Below are 14,071 nucleotides of genomic sequence, written 5' to 3'. Positions count from 1 at the left end.
GGGCCTGCAGCGAGAAGGCCATCTGAGAGTGGCCGAGCGTACCATGCAGCCCTGCCCCACGCTCTGCGGTTTCCCGAGTGACCGCGAGGTCTCGGAGACCACCACCACCACTCAGGTCTGGTTAGTGAGGTGGCTTAGCTGGCAAAGATTCTGTATGACAGACATGACAGGCCGGGAAGGGACAGACCGGTGACCAAACCTGGCCTCCCTGGAGGCCTGTGCGCAGTCAGAGCTGCTACCCCGGGCTCACTGGCCTGCAGTGCCGCGTGCGTGGCCTTGACAAGCAGGCCCGGGGAGGGGGGCCTCCTGGGCCAGCACAGGAGCTGCCCTCACGTCCGAGCTGGAGCCCGAGCAACTGTCGGGGCGGTGCGTCCCCGGCTCCCATCCCTTGCGAGCCCGGGGCTGAGTTCACTCCCTCCCACGAACACCTGGCTCTTGTCAGCACAGCAGGGAGGCTGCTGTGGCTGCAGACCTGCCGAGAGCCCATTGCAGCCCAGGGAGAGCCACACTGCCTTGGCCTTGCTAATCCATTTTACTTTTTACTGTAATTTCTATGCACAGGCAGCCTGCCAAGCAGAAATGAATAATAAGAGAAATGGGGTTTTCTGGAGGCCAAGCCGATTCCTCCTGAACCCCGGAGACGGGGGTGGGGTGCATAGGGCCTGGGTGCTGCTCACGTGAGGCCTCTGGACGTCTTGGGAGGCCCCAAGGGCGAGGCTGGCGTTTGGGGTGCACCTGGCCGGTCAGTGCCGAAAGCCCACATCAGCCCTGGGCACGGGGCAGTGGCTTCACCTGCCACCAGGACTGGAGTTTGAAAGGGTGGCAAAAAGGGCGCCTGCTGGGATGGCACTAGGAGGTGGCTGGGGAGGTGTGTGCAGTGGAGACACCAGGAGCTGGCAGATGTGAGCATGGACGGGGAAGGGTCAGGAGAGGGTCCGTGCTTTGGGCCACGTGCCTGCTGGGCACAAGCTGGGAGGTCTGGCCCACCCCTCCCTCCAGCAGGGGTAGGGGTCACACCACCAGTTTCCTGTCCTGAATTCCAGTGGTTGCTGTGAAAGGTGACTGCCCGCAAGCCAAAGCCAGCTAGGGACCCACGTCTGAGGAGGTTGCGTCTCGGATCTGCAGGCTTCACTGCCTGGGGAAACTGGGCTAGTTGTGAAGACTCAAGTCTTCAGAGGAAAGTGCGGGCTTCAATCTTGGGGCTCAGGGGTGCCAGGGTGGGTTCACCTGAGGGCAGGGTGACCTCCACGCCCCTGGGCAGGGCTCCTGGAGCAGCTGCATGTGCCCAGCAGGTGGCGCTCAAGAACCGCAGACTGGGCCTGCTGCCTGCTGGGTAAGAGCGGGGCGGGCGAGGGTGGGGGGCCTCAGCATTATTCCCAGGCCAGGGGCCCTGGGACTAGACAGGTGGGAAGGGACTTGGCTGACCGCCTTGGCGGCTGAGGAAGGGCAGAGGGCAACCCCACATGGGAGGGGACCTGCAGCCTCACTGCTCTCAAAGCCGCCAGGTTCCTCAGCCAACCCCCGGGCTCAGCCTTGTCGGCACCACTGTCTACAGAAGGGCCTTCCTTCCCCTCCAGCTCCGATCCTGAGGAGTGTCCCTCCCCCTCATCGGGGGGTCCCTGCCTTCATTCAGTGTGCCCTGTGGGCTGGCAGTTACGCCTTGAGGCTTCATGAGAATCCGCTGACACTTTATTGGGGAGACCGAAGAGTGAGGGTCCCAGGGCAGCGTCTCGGCAGCCTGCGCCCCGTCAGGTTCTTTGGGGTGACGCCAGCCCCGAGCACACCATGCTCATGACACGGGTTGTGTGTGGCCCGAGGGGTCTACGGCCCAGACTCTCATGCGCTGCGCGCGGGCCCCTCCCCTCTGCCCGTGGCAGGCCCCGGTGGACCGTCCTTTCCGCCCTCAGAGTTTTAGATGTTCCAGGATGCTTGGCCCTGGGGCCATCAGGACCACGTGCCCAGCTTTGTGCCTTCGGTCCTTCCTAATGGCCTCCCTCCAGGGTCTTCTTGGCCTGAAAGACAAAGTATTTTGTACAGAGAGCTTGCTTGCGGGCCTGGCTGGTGGGAGCCCCCCCCGCCCCCCATCAGGCACTGTGCGCACCATGCAGGAGCCCTTCCCATGGAGGACACTGGGGGCAGAGACGTTGACACGCTTGCCCGGGGACAGGGCTCACAGGGCACGGCTGGCACGGAGCCCCGTCCTCCTTCCCTGCAGCCCCTTCCTGTGGGTTCATCTGCACACTGCCCACTCGGAGGGCCACTCGCACCCCCAGCTCTGCAGTGAGGGGCTCTGAAGGCAAGTGCGCCTGCAGGCATGTCTGCGTGTGGCTGGGTCAGAGGAGCAGATGGTAAGTCACAGGGGACCAGGCTCCTGGAACAGGGACCCCTGACTGACCACACAAGGAGCAGAGGAACACCTCCGTGTAGGAGGGCTGCTTGACCTTGCCCTCACCCCCAGGAGCCACCGGGGGAGGTCTGGCCCATCCCCTGGGAAGGCTAGGAAGCCACCAAGAGGCAAAAGCAAGTCTGAGGGACAAGGACAACTCTGTCGGACAGCCTGCAAGGAGTCTGAGATTGGTGACGAGGCCTGCCTGGGGCGGCACGGTGAGGCCAGTGTGCCCCAGCCCTAACGACCTAAAAAACATGGGAAGGCACAAGGGGTTCCCTGAGCCCCGGGGAAATGAGCGTGTGAACTGTCAGAGCCGGACGCATGGGCGTCCGCCCTCGTCCTCTCAGCCATTCCCTTGGGGTGGTTCTGGGAGATCCCGCATGGCCCAGGCCCTGTGAATGCCACCGAGCCAACCTCTGCTACCAGGGACCCCGGGGACCCACTGAGGCCCTCCATGGGGCTCCCCCAGACACGTCTCCCCCAACTCCAGCCCTCCCTGTCCTTTAGGACACAAACGAGTAAAAGCGACACTAACTCCTTACTCCCCCAGAGGGCCTGAGGATTTCCACCAGATTTGCTGGGTCAGGGACCGGGAAGCGCCGGGGTTCGGAAACAGGAGACTTGCTGCAGCAAGGCTGCAGGCAGCCCCCGAATCCAGGGCCAAGAGAAGAACAGACTGTTCCCGTTCAGGCCCCTCGACCCAGCCTACGCGATGGATGGCTTCTCCTTTCAACCCCTGCAAAATGGGGCTGTCGCGCGGGCAGTGGGGTACCTGGCAACCCTGCAGGTGCTGGACGCCCCCGCGGCTGGAGGCGCACACACGTGGGTGGCAAACGCCGCTGTGGCCAAGTCACGGGGGGCGCTTCCACACGCTCCTCCACCGCCTTCGCAGCCCGCGCGGAGCGGCCGCAGGTGTGCCCCCACCTGACACACGCGGCTCCGCGGCGGCGGGGTCGCGCGGGATGGTGGGTCGGCGAGAAGCGTCGAGGCACCAGCAGGCGCCCAACACGAACCCAGGAGAAGGGAAGGCAAGGGGGACCAACGGGTCCCTCGCACGCGGCGAGCCTGCAAGTGGGGGTCGGGGGCGTCCACCTACCGCGGCGGCGAAGCAGCTCCTTAGGGCCTCGAACTCCTGCGCGCAGAGATCCTTCCTCAGGCGGCCACCCGGGGCCGTGGACGCCTGCACGCACCTACCGTAGGCCGCGGCCTGGGGTAGGGGCAGCGCGGGAGAGGGTCGCTGCGGTCCCCGCGCCTGCGGGTCACACAGGCAACCCCCGCCCCGCCTCTGTCAGCTCCCGGCCTCCCGTCCCGTCCCGCCCCGCAGGCCCTGCCCCGCCTGACGGCTCCTTACCTCGGCCCCACAGGCCGCCAGGCGCTCTGGGAAGGCGCGCAGGCGGCTTCGCACGCGCCCCCACACCGCCCCGTTCCCAGACATGAGGGGCTCTTCCTTGCACCCGTGGGCGCCGCCAGCTTCAGTCCGTCCTTTTCCGGCACCAAACACCTTGATAGGCCGAGTCCTCCGCCCATCACCTCTTCTCCGCTTTCTAATTGGTCAGGCTGCAGCACTTGTCGCTACCTCTCCGGAACCTCCGTCTGCAAGAGCCCTACAACTGGCTGGTAGGCTGTCTGTCTTTGATCTGAGACTTCGAATTGGTCCAGGCTTACACTGTTTACCTAAATCGGCATCAGGGCCCGCCCCACGCTAGCGATTGGCCAGCGGGGCCAGACCCACGCGGTGACTGGAAGGGGCCTGGCGGAAGCGGGGCGGGGCGGGGCGGGGCGGGGCGGGGCCGGAAGGTGACCGGCATCATGGCGGCCACGCCGCTGCTGAGGGACCGTCTGAACTTCCTGCACCGGGTGAGTGTGGGCGCCCAACCCTGCTGCGCGCCGCCTCCCCCGGCTCGCCCTGGGCCACTGCCGTCCGCTACCCGAGCCCTGCTCGGCTCGGCCGGGGTCACCGCGCTTCGGTCCTCCGGGACTCCGTGTCCCCCTCTGACTCCCACTGACCCTCCCAGCTTCTCCTTCGCTCCCTGCCGAGGCTGGGGGACCCCACCCTGTGTACGCGGCAGAGGCAGGTCTGGACAACGCTGCGTTAGGTCCACCAGGGACAGTCAGGTCCCCGAACATAAACAGCAGGAAAAGAGCTGGGGGCGCTGATTTCTCTTTTCTCCGTCAGTTTAAAGCAGCTTTGCAGAAAAAGAACCGTAGTGAACCCTGTCCAGCGTGAACACAGCCGGGCACCAGTATGGGAAGCCAGGGAAACAGTCTGGGCCCTGAGGTCGCCCCGAGCTCCCTCCCGATCCGTGCACAGCACTGGGCTTCTAAGAGGAGAATGAGAGGAGAGGGGGCTCCCGAAAACATGGTGAGGGGCTGGGCCTGCGAGTGCCACTAGGCCGGCGGTGTCCGCCGGCTGCCAGGCACCCACGTCAGGGTCCTCCCACCCTGCGGGGGCTGCCTCCCCGATGGTTACCTGTTGAGGAGTGGCCTCCAGAGTTGTGGGAGGTCCGTGTGGGCCGTTGTGAGTCCTTTCCAGTAAATGCTTGGAGAGAGGGAGGCGGCCCGTGGCCAGGTGTGTTGGCCAGAGTGGACATCCGCTCTCCTGGTGCCTGGAGCTCCCTCGCAGCGTTTTAGGGGGACAGGCCTTCCCCACACTGCTAGAAGCCCCGCCAGTTCTCAGCGCAGAGGCTTCTGTGCCTGTGGAGGGTTCCAGGGCTCCAGCTCCCCTGTGGGTCTCGGAGGGCAGGCAGCGTACAGGGTGTGTGCACACAGCCTTGTGTGACAATCAGCATGTGTTGTGACGCGACACAGCTGCCATTCAAACTGCAGGCTGTGGCCTGCCTTGTGTCCTGTCTCCCACCGCGGCTCACTCTGAAATGAAGGTTCTGGTTTTCATTCTCAGGGGAACAAGCCAGCGGGTAACACGAGCACATCTGTGTTGTGCTCACGAACAAGCACAGACATGCACCGTTGTTCTCCGGGGGGCTTGTGGCTGTGGGGTCTGTTCCCACAAGTTGGCTGTGGTGGTGGGGGGGCAGACCTAGGGATTATGTCACGTTGCCGGCCTGTGCTCCAGAAAGGTGCGCCCTTTGCGGCCCCTGGGTGGGAAATGGGCTCAGGCCCTGCTTTTTTGTTCGGCCAGCTGACAAGCAGGTGTAGTACAGGTGCCTTGATGTCGTCTCGTCTGTCTGTTAGCACAGAGCCCGGGGGGCCAATCTGACCGAAGCAGGGTGGCTTGGTGCCATGTCCCAGAAGGGAGGCTCCTGCGGCTCCCTGTAGCTGGTGGGGCCGCTGCCGTCCTCCCCAGTGTCCCTGACCAGGTGGTGCGCCGACAGCGAGATGCATGGAGACCAGAGCCTCCGGGGGCCCCAAGAGCGAGGGCTCCGACAGCCCCTTGGGGACAGCAGCCCCTTTGGTGGCTGCAGGTTCACCCCTGGGCACAGTGGCCACTCATGGGCAGGGCTCTTGCTGCCTTTCAGCTCCCAGTTCTCCTGAAGGGGACGTCAGATGACGACGTGCCGTGCCCAGGCTACCTGTTTGAGGAGATCGCCAGTATCCTTCCTGTGTCCCCGCGCGGGGCCCCCAAGCCTCGATTCTGGGATGTGCGGCTCTTTACCAGAGTACCCCAGTGTGGGCGGGTCTGAAGGTCACAGGACTGATGACATGGGGCCCAGGACGCCCTGGAAGCCGAAACTCCTAAAACCACGGCCTGGGTTGGGACAGTGCCCTGAGGGGTCGGTGACGGGGAGGCCAGGGCCAGCCACTCCTTCCCTAACCCGAGCGCCTCCCAGAAATCTCCCACGAGTCCCCGGGCAGCAGCCAGTGCCTGCTGGAGTACCTCCTGAGCCGTCTGCAGAGCGGCTCAGGGCGCGTGAAGCTCAAGGTGAGGCTGGAGCCACCCCCACGGACCCCCACCCCCACCTCGGGGTCCGTTCAGGGCCTGAGTTCACGCCTGTGGGTGGTGAGGTAGGAGTGGAGGAGGTGGCGGGGGTGCCCTCTGGGCCTGGCCCGGCCCCACGTGCCTGTGCCCCCAGGTGCTGAAGATCATGCTCCATCTGTGCAGTCACGGCTCCTCCTCCTTCCTGCTCATCCTGAAGCGCAACCCCGCCTTCATCCAGGAGGCCTCAGGTGTGGCCCCAGAGCGGGTGGCCCTGTGGGGGGCAGCCAGAGCAGGTGTCAGCCAGAGTCCCCTAGTCCAGGCTCGGCCCCCACCTCCTGGACCACCCTTACCCGAGCTCCGCTCTGGGCTCCCTGTTGCCAGCATCTGCCTCTTCTGCCCACGGGGCCTCTTCTCTGCTGGTGTCCCTAGGCTGCGTCCCTGCTCTGAGTCCTCCTGGGCCTCCCACCGTCTGCCGCGCTCCCCGGGCTGCTGCCGGCTGGGTCTCTGAGTCCTGCCGGGCCTGTGCAGGCCACCCTTCCTGCCCCTCTGTCCGGGGCCCGGACCACACACGGTGCTCGGTGGGCGCACAGCCCTCCCCTGCCAGGGGCCATCTCCCCACCAGGGCAGCTCCCGGGGCCTGAGACAGAGGCAGCACAGTAGCCTTTGCTCTCAGAAGGGCTGTGGGAGGGGGGCCCTTGGCCAAGAGCCCCCCTCACCGAGGCCCCCCTGAGAGGGCAGCTCAGGGGTTGCTCTCACCCCACCCCACTCGTTGGAGGCCCGCAGCTGACCACAGCGGGTCTCTGCTGCCCCCCAGGTCCCTCCAGCTGCCCCCGTGGCTCACGTGTGGTGCAGGTGGCTGTCAGGGCGATGGTGCCCGGGGGGGGGGGGGGAGATGGTGTGGGTCTGTCACTGCCATCAGGGAGCCATGCTGGGGTGGGAGGGGCATGCCAGCCCCTGGCCCTGCTCACACGCAGGAGAGGCAGAGTGTCTGGCGTCTGGTGGCCGGTCCCCTCCCCTCTCATCTCAGGCCCTGTGGGGAAGGCAGGAGCCGTACCCGGACAGGAGTGAGGGGCTTGCCATCCACTCACTGGCTCAACTTCTGGTGGCAGCCTCAGCAGGACACTGGCGCTGCCGCCTGGGAATGGAGGGCCTCCAGGGTGGAGCTGGCCCCCGAGGGCGGGGAGTGAGGGGCGCTGGTGAGGAGGAGACGGGGCACCCTGCGCTCCCGCTCATGCTGAGTCTGCAGGGGTGCAGCCGAGCGAGGCCCCTGCAGCGCCCTGGACAGCAGCTGGCCCATCCAGCTGGGGCGGGGCCCCAGGGGTTCTTCCAGCCCAAGACAGCGACTGTGCGGTGTGGGCTTTTATCCTCAAATCCCTGGGAGCTGCTGGAGGGTTTTGAGTTGCATAAAACTCCGTTTCTGTCACCTCTGGACAGAGTAGGTTGAAGGGGCAGTTCAGTGGCAGTGGGATGGGGAGGGCCCATGATGACGGTTGGAGGTCTGGCTGCAGGCGCAGGTGGGGCGGTGGGTGCTGGGGGAGGGGTCTGGGTTCCCCGCACTTTGTCCAAGGGGCAGAGGTGTTCTGGGGCCCCCCAGGCTTGGGGGGACAGCAGGGACGTTGCACAGGGGATTCAAGGTCGTGCCTGTGTGTCTGAAAGTGCACCCCAGTGGGGGTGGAGGGTGGGGGGGGCAGGACTGCAATGACCCTGCCCCACCCACCCCACCCTGCCCTACAGTGTTCACGGGTCCCCCGGACCCGCTCCACGGGAACAGCTTATACCAGAAAGTGCGGGCAGCCGCCCAGGTGAGCCCGGGCCCCAGGGCACCCCCAGGCCCCAGCTGTGCTCCTGCTGTGGGACCAGAACTTGTGTGTGGCCCCCAGGGCTGAGGGCGGGAAGGGGCACAGCCGGGCCTGTGGCTGCGCTGAGCACCCCCCTCCCGTCTAGGACTTGGGGAGCGCCCTGTTCTCGGACACGCCGGCCCCCTCTCCTCCCTCCCAGCCTCCCAGGGCCCTGCCTCCCACAGGTATGCAGCCTGGTCCTACCCAGGGCAGGGGCGGGGGGCTCACTCCCCCGCGGGCAGCAGGGTGACCCTCACCCTCCACAGGCATGGGAGCCCAGTCCAGGCCCCTGAGCGCCCTCCAGGGCTTCGGCTACAGCAAGGACCAGGGCCACAGTGGTGAGTGCCGAGAGGGCTCCGAGCAGGGTGGGGGCCGGCTGTGACAGAGGTGCCTGAGGGTAGGCAGGGCGGGTGGCGACCCTCAGACACAGCCCACCGGGCTGCTGGGAGCACATGGGGGCCACCTGCAGGAGCCCCGACTGCTGGAGCGGGTCTGCCCCCAGGGTGGCAACATTCCCCCCCCCACCCCGTGCTCCCAGAGAAGCCCAGCCCGGCCGAGAGCTGCTCTCGAGCGGTCACACAGGGCCAGTCATCAGGAGGTCCCTCGATCCGAGGTGCACAGGCCTGGGCTGTGAGCTCCGTCGGGCCTGCATGTACACTGAAGGGGAGTTCGTGGGAAGCTTCTGGAAGGCCCCCGCTCCCGCCACATGTCCACTGCTTTGTTACTACAGCTGGTTCCCTGAGCAGGGAGCAGCCATGGCTCCCACATCCTGGGGGGGGCGTATGGGGACCAAACTGGGGCTGGGCCACCCCCGTCCCTCTGGCGCAGGCTCTGCGGGAGAAGCCTTCCTCTCCACCATCCAGAAGGCCGCAGAGGTGGTGGCCAACGCCGTGTGCCCTGGTCCTGAGAGCCCTGGCACCCAGGGGCCCCCGCCACAGGGTGATGCCTACCAACCCGCTACGCCACCTTCAGCCGGCCACGGCCCGCTCACTCCCGGGGACGCGCTCCTGGCGGCCCGAGGTACCAGGGGGGCTCCTCTCTCCCAGGGGCTCCTTCCCGACCGTAGCTGGGGCCAGCGGAGCCCGTGACAAGGCCCCGTCACCAGTAAGGACCCAGGTTCCAGCTCTGAGCAGGGGAGGGGGGAGGAAGAGGGCAGCCAGCCCTCCGTGCCACGCGTGGCCCGGTGGCCTTGGTGGCAGCTTCATGCACTGTGTCCAGACTTGATGCGTGAACAGCCCTGGGGTGGGGAGGCAGGAGCTCCTGTGGTCCCCGCTCCTTGGAGGCGGGGCCGGTACCCCCCCCCTTCGTATGAGGCAGATCCCATTCTGCCCTAGCTCGTCCGGGTTCTGGAGCGAGAGCTCAGGCCGCTGCCCTGTCTGCATCTCGGGACCCAGCCCCCCGCCCCGGTTCTTCCTGGATCCCCCAGTCCAGGGGTCCCCAGTGGATGGGCGTGAGGCCAGTCCGAGGCCGCTGGGACTCACTGGTAGTCACCGTGTCTTCCAGCTGTGAGACACCGGCCCGGACAGGCCGGTGGGGGCTGGGATGAGCAAGGCGGCAGCCCCAGCTCTCAGAGCTCCTCCCAGGAGAGCGGCCGCAGCAAGGCCTCGGACTCAGGCAGTCGGTCAGGCAGCGACAGCCCCTCGGGAGCCAGCCGGGCGCCCAGTGACCTGGCCGAGAGGTGAGTGAGCACTTCTGAACCCCCTGCCAGCGGGGGCTCAGTCTGGAAGGGCCCTCCGTCCACCCTGACCTGCTGTACCCCTGACAGGGTCGAGGCTGTGACCCTGAGTGACTGCCAGCAGGAGCTGAGGCTGGTCCAGATGGTGACACAGGGGCCACGGGCTTTCCTGAGCCAAGAGGAAGCACAGCGCTTCGTCAAAGAGTGAGCCCCGACCGACACCCTGCCCCCACCACTGCCCTCCGCCCCCGGGCCATGGAGGGAAGGGCCCCAGCTGCCCGCCCTGCCCAGGTGCCCCCTTCCCGCAGGTGTGGGCTGCTCAACTGTGAGGCCGTGCTGGAGCTGCTGACCCGCCGCCTGGCCGGGACCAGTGAGCGCGTGCAGATGGTGAGGGTGCCCTGAGCACGGGCAGCCGCAGTGACGTGCTGCCCGGGGCTGCCCTGGGAGACGGGTGGGAAAGGGTGAGCCCAGGGGACACCGGGGTCTCCGGCCTTCTGGGGCGGAGCCTGCTGACCCCTCCCCCGGTGGCCCACAGAGAGCCCTGAGCGCCATCGCCTCCCTGGGGCGCACGGACCTGCTGCCCCAGGAGCACATCCTGCTTCTCGCTCGGCCCAGCCTGCAGGAGCTCAGCTCAGGCTGCCCGGGGCCCGTGACCGACAAGGCCGCCAAGGTGGGCAGCACCCGGGGCCCGGAGGAGTGGGGCAGGGGCACCCCGTCCCTCTGGTCTCTTCCAGCTCCTCTTGCCTCTGTCCTTCCGTAATCCCCGGGACGGCCATACCCTCAGGGCCCTCCAGGCTGGCCGGCCTCTTCCTGTCCTGGGCCCGCCCTACTGCCCAGCAGCTATGCCCTGCAGACCACTTCCCTTCCCACAGGCTTCAGCTTCCTGCAGGAAGTCCTCCTTGACTGCTTGGATGGTCTTTTCTGCTCTTTCCTACCCTGAGTCACACACGGTTCCCAGGGCTGTGCGTGGCTCCCAGACCCACGGGTCCTTGAGGGTGGAAGCTGTTCTACCCACTCAAGGCCCCTCCCTGCTTGTGCCCAGGCTGCACGGAGGCTGCCGGGACGCTCTCCCCACAGCCGGGCCCCACGCCTCCGCTGCCCGTGCCTCCATCCCTCAGCTCCTGCTCCTTTCCTGCACGGTCACTGAAAGTGCAGACCCTTAGTTGCTCGTCTCTAAGTTACCCTCTGTCAGGGCGGCACTGAGGCCATGCACAGGAGCACACGTCGCCGTGGGCCTCATGGGGGTCTTCCTGATGGGCGAGGCACAGCGGTTCCCTCTGGGGCCGCCTCTCCTGCGGGGGGCTCCTTGTGTGGCAGGGTTGACGGTGGGGAGACTGCTCACTAGCAGTGGGGGCAGGGCACAGCGTCTGTCGGCACACACGGTGTGGCCTGGCGTCTGGGCCGCAACCTTGAGGAGGAGCAGGGCCCTGGGGAGGGGGTGCACTCCGCGCCTCACCAGGCCCCCTCTGCTCCCGCCGCCCAGATCCTGAGGCATTTCGAAGTCTCCTGCCGCCAGCACTGCCCTGCACGGAGGCCCGTGTTCGAGCCGGGCCCCGAAGCCGCCCATGTGGGCCCGTCGGACCTGCTGGCTGATGCTGTGCCTTTCTCGGGGGGCCAGACATTTCTCCAGCCTCTGGCTTCAACCCTGTTGTGCCCCAAGGGCCCCACAGCCTCTCCCCCCCTGGACGAGGGCCCCCTCCCAGCCCTGGGGGACACCACAGAGGTCCGGACCGGACTGTCAGGTTCCGAACGCCGCGAGCCCGGATCTGAGCGGGGCTCAGCACACACAGACGCCCCACTTGGAGGACCAGGGCTCGGCCCAGGCCCCAGCGGCTGCCTGTGGGGCCCTGTGGCCAGTGACAGCCACAGCTCCTTGTTTGCTGGCATGGAGCTGGTGGCCTATCCCCGCCTGGTGGCGTCAGGGACCCCCGGGGAGGAGCCCCCCTGTCCGCCGTGGACACTGTCGCCGAGGGCAGCAGCCGAAGGGCGTCCTGGCTCAGAGCTGTCAGCGTTTGCATTCTTAAACTCGTGAGCTTGTGGGCCTCGGCCGCATGTGGGGTGTCCCTGTCCTGTGACTCCCAGGACCCCATGATTCCACCCTGTCCCCCTGTGCTCAGCCCCGGGTGTCTGTGGTTGGCCTCTTCCCCTGTCTTTGCAAGGCCCGGGTGCAGGGAGCTGCCCAGCCTGGGGAGCTCAGCGTGGACGCACCATCCTGGAACGCAAGCAGGAGCCCATGGGCTGGCCGGAGCCACCATAGCCCCTCGGAGGCGTGGTGGCGGGGGGGCAGCTCACAGGGAGGGCAGGATGCACAGAGCCCGGCGGCTCAGGGCGGGACTGGGAGCTGAGCTCTGGCTCAGAGCGGCGGCTGTGCGCCCTGGGCTGCTGGCTTCCTGCCCCACAGCCTTCTGGTCTCGTGACATGAGCACACAGCCTGTGCGGCCCCGTCTGCAAACACCATCAGGCCCCTCAGGGGCAGAGGGCACCCCGTGGCCTCCCTAGGGGGACAGGACAGGAGGGGAGGCCTGATGATGGGGCTTGGAGGCTGACCCATGCTGAGCCACCCCAAGTCCACAGGGCACAGGCTGGCCCCAGCTCCTGCCTGGGGTGTGTGTATGGGGGGCCCATCTGCACAACAAGCTCAGACTGGCACTGGCCCTGCTGCCGCCGTCTGGGTGGGGACCCAGAGGGGAAGGCCCTGGGGCTACCTCAGCCCCCCAACCCCCCAGGGGCTGGCTGTTTGGCCTCGGCAGTGGCGGGCCCCCAGGGTCCCTGGAGGAAACCCCCGCCGGCCTTGCCCTGGGGACATGGAAACTGGGGGCTTGGGGGGATTCGGAGCCACTGCCTGGATCCTTGGTTTTGAGCTGAGAACCTCCCTCTGCAGAGTGGCCCTGGGCAGCCACCCGGTGGGGTCTGGCCCAGGGCCGTTTCCGTGGGTGACGCACGGCAGCTCCCTGTGTGGGGACTGACTGCGTGGGGCAGGCAGCGCAGGGCAGCCTCGAAGCCAAGCCGCTCCCGCTTCCTGAATAAACCTTGTCCCCCAGAGCTGGGCCTGGTTTGTGTTTTCCTGTCACAGGGGGAGGGGTGCACTCACAGGAGTGTGTCCTCAAGTCGGGGACAGGCACCATTTTGCCCTTAAACTTTTCGAAGCCCCCCCCCACCCAGTAGAATTCTGGTTTTATGATTTTCTGAATCGCAGTGTTTTTAACAAATTCAATTTCTTGAGTAGATACAGACTATTTGGGTTATGCGTCTTGTGAATTTCAGTAACTTGGTTCTTTTAAGAAGTTAGTTTATTATAAAAATTGTCCTTTAAAAAAAAGATTTTATTTACTTGCCTATTTGTAGAGAAAGAGGAAGGGAAGGAGAATGTGAGAGAGAGAAACATTAACTGGTCCCCTCTCACACACCACCGATGGGGGACCTGCCCGCAACCCAGGCCTGCGCCCCAACCGGGAATCAAACCTGCGACCTTCTGGTTTGCAGGATGATGCCCAACCCGCCGAGCTACACCAGTCGGGGCTCCAGTTGTCCTTTCTGTTTCTGTAGGATCTGTAGTTTGTGATACAAACAGTTTATTCCTCTTTTCTTGGTTAGTCTGATTAGAAGTTCATTCACATCATTGATCTTTCCGAAGAACCAACCTCTGGTTTGACTTTTCTACAGGTTTTCTTTTCTCTGCATCACTGATTTCCGCTCTTGCCTTCTGCACAGTGTTCATTTCTCTCCTGGTTCTTTAGAGCAGGAGCTTACATGGTTATTTGAGGTGTTTCTTTTCCGATGGAAGCTGCTGTGGCTGCCTCCCACGAACTCTGATTTATTTTCATTCAGTTCAGAATACTTCGTAGTTTTCCTAGTGACTCCCTTTTTGTTCAGGGTTATTTAACAGGTAGGTTTTTTCCTGTAGTTAACTACTTTAATTGGTATAGTGAGATCACATGTTGTATGACTTAAACTTCATTGTTAAAAATGTCAAATGTTAGAGTTTGTCTTATGGCCTATAGTCTGTCTTGAGGAATGTTCCGTGGGTACTTGGTCTCAGAGAGAAATACAGGCTAGTACCCAGACTAACAACAGAGGAAAAAACCCTGAACAAAAATATTAGCGAAGTGAATCCAGCAATGTGTAGAAAGGGTACTACGTCACGGTACGTGGGGTTCATCCTGGGTATGGAAAGCTGGTTTAACATCTGAAAATCAGTGTCATTCACCATACTAACACATTAATGAAGAAAAACGCGCAGAAAAAGCAAGAGACAAAATTCCACACTTACTTATGAAAAAGCTCTCAGCACA

At 64.7% G+C, this 14,071-nt stretch overlaps 2 protein-coding genes across 4 annotated transcripts; one reads left to right on the top strand and one right to left on the bottom strand.

Moving 5' to 3' along the window:
- Positions 1-1,671: 1,671 nt before the first annotated feature.
- NDUFAF8 (NADH:ubiquinone oxidoreductase complex assembly factor 8) lies at positions 1,672-3,895 on the bottom strand. 2 transcript variants are annotated; one of them, XM_037158056.2, is made up of 3 exons: positions 3,741-3,895; positions 3,486-3,641; positions 1,672-2,012 (listed from the first exon to the last, which is right to left on the bottom strand). In XM_037158056.2, exons 1-3 carry the CDS (start codon positions 3,822-3,824, stop codon positions 1,983-1,985), a joined length of 270 nt encoding a protein of 89 aa, XP_037013951.1. In that variant the 5' UTR covers positions 3,825-3,895; the 3' UTR covers positions 1,672-1,982. The 2 variants fall into 2 exon arrangements, with proteins under 2 accessions (XP_037013951.1, XP_037013952.1); XM_037158057.2 differs by having other exon boundaries at positions 3,486-3,596; positions 3,741-3,889.
- A 285-nt stretch (positions 3,896-4,180) lies between these two features.
- Positions 4,181-12,821, top strand: TEPSIN (TEPSIN adaptor related protein complex 4 accessory protein). 2 transcript variants are annotated; one of them, XM_037157819.2, is made up of 13 exons: positions 4,181-4,246; positions 5,866-5,938; positions 6,178-6,269; positions 6,421-6,514; positions 8,001-8,068; positions 8,211-8,289; positions 8,371-8,442; positions 8,933-9,124; positions 9,608-9,782; positions 9,870-9,983; positions 10,088-10,166; positions 10,315-10,449; positions 11,263-12,821. In XM_037157819.2, exons 1-13 carry the CDS (start codon positions 4,199-4,201, stop codon positions 11,809-11,811), a joined length of 1,770 nt encoding a protein of 589 aa, XP_037013714.2. In that variant the 5' UTR covers positions 4,181-4,198; the 3' UTR covers positions 11,812-12,821. The 2 variants fall into 2 exon arrangements, with proteins under 2 accessions (XP_037013714.2, XP_037013715.2); XM_037157820.2 differs by lacking the exons at positions 4,181-4,246; positions 5,866-5,938; positions 6,178-6,269; positions 6,421-6,514 and adding an exon at positions 7,624-7,701.
- Positions 12,822-14,071: the final 1,250 nt, after the last annotated feature.

The sequence above is a fragment of the Artibeus jamaicensis genome, unplaced genomic scaffold (genome assembly GCF_021234435.1).
Source record: "Artibeus jamaicensis isolate MK-2021 breed Jamaican fruit bat unplaced genomic scaffold, CSHL_Jam_final contig_2259, whole genome shotgun sequence".
Classification (NCBI taxonomy): Eukaryota; Metazoa; Chordata; class Mammalia; order Chiroptera; family Phyllostomidae; genus Artibeus; species Artibeus jamaicensis.
This window is presented reverse-complemented; position numbering and strand designations above follow the sequence as displayed.